Source organism: Rhinopithecus bieti, unplaced genomic scaffold (assembly GCF_001698545.2).
Source record: "Rhinopithecus bieti isolate Rb0 unplaced genomic scaffold, ASM169854v2 scaffold_41082, whole genome shotgun sequence".
NCBI classification, from domain to species: Eukaryota; Metazoa; Chordata; class Mammalia; order Primates; family Cercopithecidae; genus Rhinopithecus; species Rhinopithecus bieti.
In genome coordinates this window covers 475,846-485,175 of record NW_016817890.1, presented here as the reverse complement: position 1 = coordinate 485,175, position 9,330 = coordinate 475,846, and the positions used below count along the sequence as shown (strand labels likewise).

General features: G+C 48.4%; 1 protein-coding gene across 1 annotated transcript in view; it reads left to right on the top strand.

The window, feature by feature from the left end:
- SESN2 (sestrin 2) overlaps nt 1–9,330 on the top strand; it is a 15,042-nt gene that overhangs the window by 3,015 nt on the left and 2,697 nt on the right. Inside the window, exons 2-8 of the mRNA XM_017856464.1 lie at nt 432–629; nt 1,030–1,212; nt 1,327–1,539; nt 2,059–2,209; nt 2,739–2,857; nt 3,531–3,721; nt 8,880–9,024. Coding sequence (XP_017711953.1) covers nt 486–629; nt 1,030–1,212; nt 1,327–1,539; nt 2,059–2,209; nt 2,739–2,857; nt 3,531–3,721; nt 8,880–9,024 — 1,146 coding nt within the window. The 5' untranslated portion in view covers nt 432–485. The remainder of the gene's footprint in view (nt 1–431; nt 630–1,029; nt 1,213–1,326; nt 1,540–2,058; nt 2,210–2,738; nt 2,858–3,530; nt 3,722–8,879; nt 9,025–9,330) is intronic.

Below are 9,330 nucleotides of genomic sequence, written 5' to 3'. Positions count from 1 at the left end.
CTCCCCCCCACCCGGGCCGCCGGGGCGAGACCCTTTTTAAAAAAAAAAAAAAAAAAAAAAAAAAAAGATACTCCATGAAGGGAGGAGAAACCATACTTTTACTCTCTGTACCCTAGATTTCCTACCTAAAAGTGGAGAAACGGAACTCCAATTTTGTTGTTGTGAGAGTTAAATAAGTTAAAATATGCATGCTTGAACAGTGCTTGGCACATAGCGTCGTATGTGTAAGTACTGGCCATTATTATATAAGGTACCTAATAAGTATTCATTGAATCACTTATTAAAATATCTGATTCTCCCCATTGTTTCTTTTTGGACATGGTGGTGGTTTTTAGTTTCTTGCCATTAAAAACCCACTGGAAGAATACACTGGTCTCTTTGATGAGTGCGGCAGGAGGGAAACCCATGCTGTCCTCCCCTTTGCTTGGCAGGTCCTTCGGGAGGGGACCGAGAGCCTCGAGCAGCACCTGGGGCTGGAGGCACTGATGTCCTCTGGGCGAGTAGACAACCTGGCAGTGGTGATGGGTCTGCACCCTGACTACTTTACCTGCTTCTGGCGCCTGCACTACCTGCTGCTGCACACGGATGGTCCCTTGGCCAGCTCCTGGCGCCACTACATTGCCATCATGGTGAGCCTCTCTGGGCCTGACGCTTGGAGAGGTGGCTTTGTGGGGGGGTCTGTCCTTTGATCTCTTTTCTGGGAGCTTTGTGAACTGATCCATAGACAAGGAGGGAAGGTGGCATAGAGCAGGGAAAGCCCTGGCTTTCTATAACTGTAGAGTTTTTGGTTTTTTCTTGGAAGGAAAATTTTAGGTTTTGAAGAAAGGAATCATTAGTGCTTGCAAACTGAGGTGCAAAAAGGAATCAGGTGGCCTGCAAGCTGGTGGCAGAGCTGGGGTTACTTAGAACTTAGGTCTCCTGCCTCTTGGGCAACAGTGAGCCCTACAACCTCTCCCTTGATGGGGTACCCACCCTGAGCCAGGCACAAAGGGAGGAGGGTGACTCAGGCTCTGTCCACTACCTCCGCAGGCTGCTGCCCGCCATCAGTGTTCTTACCTGGTAGGCTCCCACATGGCCGAGTTTCTGCAGACCGGTGGTGACCCTGAGTGGCTGCTGGGCCTCCACCGGGCGCCCGAGAAGCTGCGCAAGCTCAGCGAGATCAACAAGTTGCTGGCGCATCGGCCATGGCTCATCACCAAGGAGCACATCCAGGTGCAGGGGGCAGAGAGACGGGTGTCTGAGGGAGCACAGAGGCCTGGCTGGTGCCTGGTGGGTAGCCCAGGGCAGGCACTGAGCAGCTCTAACCTCCCTTTTTGTCCCCTCCAGGCCTTGCTGAAGACTGGCGAGCACACCTGGTCCCTGGCCGAGCTCATTCAGGCTCTGGTCCTGCTCACCCACTGCCACTCGCTCTCGTCCTTTGTGTTTGGCTGTGGCATCCTCCCTGAGGGGGATGCAGATGGCAGCCCTGCCCCCCAGGCACCTACACCCCCCAGTGAGCAGAGCAGTCCCCCGAGCAGGGACCCGTTGAACAACTCTGGGGTAAGTCATGGGCCTGGGTCTTGATCGGGGAGGAAACAGGCATGACCTCTGGTCCTTGGGTAGAAGCTACTGCTTCCCAATCTTTGGTGCCTGCACTACCTGCTGCTGTGAGAGACCATAGAAAAGTTATTTGACTTTGGAGCTCAGTTTCCTCATCTGTGAAATGGGGAGATAAGACCCTCTACTCACACTGGGCTGTGAGGCTCAAAGGCTGTTGGTTTCAGCACTTTAAAACTGCGAAGTTTACCTTTTACTGAATAATGTGGCCTTGTTTGTTTTAATACAAAAATACAGATACTTTAAAAATTTCCTGTCAGGGAAGTTGTGTCTATTCTGTAGCTTTGTAAATGTCACTTTAGGAAGCACAGACCCATGTGCTGTCCAGCACAGTGGCTGGCACAGAGGATGCCCTAGGCCTTTGTGAGCATTAGGAAGGCCTGGCCTGTGGGAAGGATGTGTGGAGCTTCCCAGAGGCCGAAGGAGGAGGAGGAGTTGGTCACCACTGGCCCTCTCCTGCAGGGCTTTGAGTCTGCCCGTGAAGTGGAGGCACTGATGGAGCGCATGCGGCAGCTGCAGGAGAGCCTGCTGCGGGACGAGGGGACGTCCCAGGAGGAGATGGAGAGCCGCTTTGAGCTGGAGAAGTCAGAGAGCCTGCTGGTGACCCCCTCAGGTACAGGATCACAGGCATCCAGGCTCCTGGGGCTGCTCCTTCTTAGGCTATCTCTGGTCGGGAGGAGCTGCCTCCTGCATTCTAGAGGCAGCCACTTCTCAGCTTCCCGTCCAAGAGGTTCTGAGCCTGGGCCTTGAGCTCAGACCTGGCTTTGAATCCTGAACTGCTAGCCTTCCTGGCTGTGCGACCACTGACGAGTCACTTCCTATCTCAGGGCTTCAGGATTGCTGTGTGGGGTTAGTGGGCAGTAGAAGCAAAGATCTTAGCACAGAACCTGGCCCAGGGGGAACCCCTCCATAAATAACTTCCACTGTTACTGTTACCAGGGGTCTCACTTCATGGGTCCATGGGCCTGATCCACCCCCTCCACAAGGCCTGGCTCCAGCTGAAGTCTTGCCCCACTCACTATAGCAAGGGGCTTTTTTGGCCCTCTATTCTGCCTTCCCCTCCCCCTTTTGGTGATTAATCAGGAGTGGACGCCTGCATGCCCCATGCCTCCGCCTCACTGTGACCTCTTTCTGGTCCTCAGCTGACATCCTGGAGCCCTCTCCACACCCAGACATGCTGTGCTTTGTGGAAGATCCTACTTTTGGATATGAGGACTTCACCCGGAGAGGGGCTCAGGCGCCCCCCACCTTCCGGGCCCAGGTGGGGCTCTCTCTACTACTCTTGGCCATTGCTCCACATTTACGAACATGCAGTGGGTGGATAGTTTGAGTAGTTATAGAGTTAGGTACCCAGCTGGGCATGGTACCTCACACCCGTAATCCCAGCACTTTGGGAAGCCAGGGTGGGAGGATTGCTTGAGCCCAGGAGCTTGAGACTAGCCTGGGCAACATGGCGAAACCCTGTCTCTACAAAGACGTTTAAAAAATTAGCTGGAAGGTGGTGCATGCCTGTAGTCCCAGCTACTTGAATGGCTGAGGTGGGAGGATCACTTGAGCTAGGAGGTCAAGGATGCAGTGAGCTGTGATTGCAGTACTGCGCTCCATCCAACCTGGGTGACAGCAAGACCCTGTCTCAAAAAAAAAAAAAAAATAGAGTTGGGTACGTTATTTCCCTCAAGATTCCACAAGGGCAGTGGGGTCCCTGTGAATCCTTAAGGAACCCATCTATACCCTCAGCTCAGGAGTTGGTGATCATAAGGAGAAGGTCATCACCAAAGTGTACCTTCCTTGACCTCTGAGGCCCAGGGCAAGCAGCACATTAGGTTTATGGCACCAGGAAGGAGAACTGTGGAGATCCAAGATCCAGAGGATGGGGGTCTCTCTGGCTGGTCTTGGGCTCCAAAGACTCACCAATCCCTTCCCACTTACCTAAGGATTATACTTGGGAAGACCATGGCTACTCACTGATCCAGCGGCTCTACCCTGAGGGTGGGCAGCTGCTGGACGAGAAGTTCCAGGCAGCCTATAGCCTCACCTACAATACCATCGCCATGCACAGCGGTGTGGACACCTCCGTGCTCCGCAGGGCCATCTGGAACTACATCCATTGCGTCTTTGGTATCAGGTGAGCCCATGTCCCTTCACCTGGGGCACGTGTGCGCTGCGAGTCTTCATTCTGGGTTCACGGTTGTTTCCGTTTTCTTTTTGTTTTTTTTTTTTTCTTTTCCTTTCTTCTTGCCTATACTATTTTTCAAATCAAATTGTGATATTGAAAGATGATAGTACTCATTGTTTGAACGTTGTAAATGAAACTCTTTAATTGCACTCCCAGAGATACCTATTGTGTGATATGTATGTACATATATATACATACACATACACATATATACACATATACATACATATACACATACATACTATATATATATATATGTAGAGAGAGTTATGTTTGTATTTCCATTCCAAGTAGTAATTCTTCTCTCATAATAAATAAGGATAACATAAATGCTCAGTAGGAGACTTTAAATAATGATACATCTATTCAGTGAAATATTATGCAGCTATTACAAATTACAATAGGCTGGGCGCAGTGGCTCACACCTGTAATCGCAGCACTTTGGGAGACCAAGGCGGGTAGATCATGAGATTAGGAGTTAGAGACCAGCCTGACCAACATGGTAAAACCCCGTTCTACTAAAAATACAAAAATTAGCTGGGTGTGGTGGTACGCATTTGTAATCCCAGCTACTCAAGAGGCTGAGGCAGGAGAATCGCTTGAACCCTGGAGGCGGAGGCTAAAGTGAGCCAGCATTGCGCCACTGCACTCCTCCAGCCTGGGTGACAGAGCAAGACTCCGTCTCAAAAAAAAAAAATTACAATAGAGGCCAGGCGTGGTGGCTCATGCCTGTAATCCCAGCACTTTGGAAGGGCAATGTGAAAGGATTGCTTGAGAAACAGGAGTTCAAGACTAGCCTGGGCAACATAATGCAACCTCCATCTCTACAAAAAATTAAAACATTTGCCTATGTGGTGGCATGCACCTATAGTCTCAGCTACTTGGGAGTCTGAGGTGGGAGGATCTCTTGAGCTCAGGAGGTCAAAGCTTCACTGAGCCATCATTACACCACTGTACTTCAGCCTGGACAACAGAGCAAGACCCTGTCTCAAAAAAAAAAAAGATGTCTATTTATATTTCCGTGGGAAAATATTCAGACTGTATTGAGAGAAAAGAAAGCTAATTACCAGCAGAAATCTTCTTTATGTTCTTTTTTATATTAAACAGTTTGTGCATGCATGGAAAATGTATGGAAGGCTACACACTAAAATACTGTTTAGTAGTGATATCTCTGCATACTATTATATGATGAATTACATTTTCATCTTTTTGCTTGTTAAATCTTTTCTGATTTTTGTAAGTTGATGGGATCAGATTTGACATGTCCTGTAATTTTCTCTATCTGTGAACTACCTTATCAGCACGAATAGATATTTTATTATTTATTTATTTATTTTTAAAGAGACGGGGTCTTGCTCTATTGCCCAGGCTGGTCTTGAAGTCCTGGGCTCAAGCAGTTCTCCTGCCTCGGCTTCCCAAAGTGGTGGGATTGCAAGCATGAACCACTGTACTCAGCCTGTTTTATGCTTTTAACCACTGCATGGTATCTGTGAGCATGGATGTATTGTGATCATTCAGTCATTTCCCTATTATTGGATATTTAGGTTGTTTGCAGATTTTCACTATTACAAACACCATGTGCGCTCACTAATCTTACGCATAAGTTCTTGTAGATAAATCCTAGATGTGAAATTACTTGCCAAGGATATACGTAGAACAATTAATTGTTTATTTAAAATAAAACAGCTGGGAGTGGTGGCTTGAACAATTAATTTTTTATTTAAAATAAAAAATCTCAGCTGGGAGTGGTGACCTACACCTATATAACCCAGCACTTTGGGAGACTGACGCGGGTGGATCACTGGAGTCCAGGAGTTCGAGACCAACTTGAACTACATGGTGAAACCCCATCCCTACAAAAAATAACAAAAATTGACTAATTTATTATTGACTCCTGTAGTTCCAGCTACTTGGGAAGCTGAGGCAGGAGGATCCCTTGAGCCCGGGAGGCAGAGGTTGCAGTGAGCTGAGATCATGCCACTGTGCTCCAGCCTGGGCAACAGAGCAAGACGCTATCTCAAAATAAATAAAATTGAAAAACACAGATAACAAAAAAGAAAATAAAGGCTGGGCGCAGCGGCTCACACCTGCAGTCCCAGCACTTGGGGAGGCTGAAGCAGAAGGATTGCATGAGGCCAGGAGTTTGTGCCTCAGCCTGGGCAACATAATTAAGACCTATCTCTACAAAAAAATAAAAATTAGCTGAGTGTGGTGGTGCATGCCTGTAGTCTCAGGTATTCTAGAGGCTGAGACAGGAGGATCACTTGTGTCCAAGAGCTCAAGGCTGTAGTGAGCCATGATTGTACCACTGCACTCTAGCATGGGCAACACAGCAAAAAATAAAATAAAAATTATCCATTATACTGTCTGCTCTTACTGTTACCAGTTATCTCCTTCCTGTCTTTTTCTTTTCTTTTCTTTTCTTTTTTGAGATGATGTTTCACTCTTGTTGCCCAGGCTGGAGTGCAATGGCGTGATCTTGGCTCACTGCAACCTCTGCCTCCCGGATTCAAGTGATTCTCCCGCCTCAGCCTCCTGAGTAGCTGGGATTACAGGCATGAGCCACCCATGCCCAGCTTTTTTTTTTTTTTTTTAAATCAATTAATTAATTGATTTTTGAGAGGAGTCTCGCTCTGTTGCCCAGGCTGGAGTGCAGTGGTGCAGTCTCTGCTCACTGCAACCTCCACCTCCCAGGTTCAAGCAATTGTCCCTGCCTCAGCCTCCTGAGTAGCTGGGAGGGATTACAGGTGCCCACCACCACGCCCAGGTAATTTTTTGTATCTTTAGCAGAGATGGGATTTCACCTTATTAGCCAGGATGGTCTTGATCTCCTGACCTCATGATCTGCCCACCTTGGCCTCCCAAAGAGCTGGGATTACAGGCGTGAGCCACCGTGTTTGGCTTTTTTTTTTTTTTTTTTTTTAAGACAGGAGTCTTACTCTGTCGCCCAGGCTGGAGTGTAGTGGAGTGATCTCAGCTCACTGCACCCTCCAACTCCTGGGCTCAGGTGATCCTTCTGCCTCATCTCCTTAGTAACTGGAACTACAGGTGGGTGCCACCATGCCCAGCTAATTTTTGCATTTTTAGTAGAGATGGTGTTTCACCATGTTGTCCAGGCTGGTCTCAAACTCCTGACTTCAAGTGATCTACTTGCCTCAGCCTCCCAAAGTGCTGGGATTATAGGCATGAGCCACCACACCTGGCACCTTTCTTTTTCTATGCACAGGTAACAAAAGCATATATAATTTTCAAAAACAAAATAAGTTGCCATTTCTTTCCCTACTCATTTCAATTATTTTATTCATTTACTCAAAACATGAGCATGTTTTAGTGAACACATGAGTTTTTTTCCTGCCTTTCTCACCTAATAGTTTATACCAAACACCAAAAAATAACCCCCAGTTTTAAAAAAGGTATGTGTTCGTTATAGAAAGTTTGTGTTTCTGTGTATTACTAACTGTAAATCATATTTCCCTGAATGGGTTGAGCTATACTTAATGAACCATCCTCTTACTCTAGTCACTAGTAGGTTTCCAACTCATGGCTGGCCAAGGACAGGCTGCTTAGAGTGTGGCTTAGGCTGGTTTCCGCTCAGCCCTCAGGTCCAGGCTTCTCTGCCCTCCAACGTGGTCCTTGCTCCTATTTCTTTGTCTTCCGAATCTGGCCTCCAGTTTTCAGCCAGTCATTCCTCCATCTACACTGATCTGTTTTGACATTGGCTCCCCTTGCTCACTAGACTGGGGATGACTAAGTGGCTTGTAGACTCATCACCAACTTGCTTTTTGGCTTTCAAGAAGTTAGTCATCTTCTCCAGGGCTTAGGTTGCCATTTATAGAATGAGTACAAGCTCCCTTTTACCCTTATCCTCTTCCTTCTCCACTGACTTCCTCCTCTACCTTCCATGGCCTTTACTATAGAGTAGTGGATGTGGCCCCTGAGCTAGGCAGAGCTGGGTTAAAAACCCATTCCTGGCCGGGCGTGGCGGCTCACGCCTATAATCCCAGCTACTTGGGAGGCTGAGGCAGGAGAATTGCTTGAACCCAGGAGGCTGAGGTTGCGGTGAGCTGAGATCATGCCATTGCACTCCAGCCTGTGTGACAGAGTGAGACTCCATCTCAAAAAAAACACCATTCCTTGCTGTATTAACTAGGGCAAGTGACTTCCTTTCTCTGAATCTGTTTCCTCATCCATAACATGGAGTTGATGAATATAGTAGATTGCATACACCCTCCAGTCATATACACAATAGTGTAGAGTAGTTTTGAGGATTCCACATGGCGCATAGTTGGTATTCAATACAGCATGCTCATTCTCTGCATTCCTTGAAGTGGTCCCCTGCCAATGTGGCCTGTGATACATGATATCAGCTGTTTCTCCTGACTTGTTTTTTTTTTTTTTTGAGACGGAGTCTCGCTCTATCACCCAGGCTGGAGTGCAGTGGCTGGATCTCCGCTCACGGCAAGCTCCGCCTCCCGGGTTCATGCCATTCTCCTGCCTCAGCCTCCCAAGTAGCTGGGACTACAAGCGCCCGCCACCTCGCCCGGCTAGTTTTTTCTATTTTTTTAGTCAAGACGGGGTTTCACCGTGTTAGCCAGGATGGTCTCGATCTCCTGACCGTGTGATCCGCCCGTCTCAGCCTCCCAAAGTGCTGGGATTACAGGCTTGAGCCACCGCGCCCGGCCACTCCTGACTTTTCTTTTCTTTTTTTTTGAGATGGAGTTTCACTTTTGTTGCCCAGGCTGGAGTACAATGGTGTGATCTTGGCTCACCACAAACTCCGCCTCCTGGGTTCAAGCGATTCTCCTGCCTCAGCCTTCCCGAGTAGCTGGGATTACAGGCATGGGCCACCACGCCCAGCTAATTTTGTATTTTTAGTAGAGATGGGGTTTCTCCATGTTGGCCAGGCTGGTCTCGAACTTCTCACCTCTGGTGATTTGCCCGCCTCAGCCTCCCAAAGTGCTGGGATTCCAGGCGTGAGCCACCGCGCCCGGCCTACCTTCTGACTTTTCTCAACACTCTCTTCTTTCCTCTATAGGGTGGGATTGGGGGGAGGGAGCTGCCTCTTGGAGGACAGCATGAGTAATGCTGCTGGGACCTTTCCATCCAGATATGATGACTATGATTATGGGGAGGTGAACCAGCTCCTGGAGCGGAACCTCAAGGTCTATATCAAGACAGTGGCCTGCTACCCAGAGAAGACTACCCGAAGAATGTACAACCTCTTCTGGAGGCACTTTCGCCACTCAGAGAAGGTATGACCTATACAGGCAGGGCAGGATGGAAGTAGACAAGCCCAGCCAATGGAGAGGGCAAGGGGTTAGGACCCAGTGAGGGTCCCCAGACTGAGTCTGTCCCGCTAGGTGGGACACCTGGGCCTGTTGCTCTGGATTGAAGTTCCTATTCCACTGTGTGATTTCAGAGTCTGTTTACTCACCTGTAAAATGGGAATGTGGGTGCCTGCTTCACATTAGTGGTAACTTGGTGGACCTGGGCTTAAATCATAACACTATCTCTTGATAGCAATGTGACTTTCAGCAAGTCACATTATCTCGCTGAGG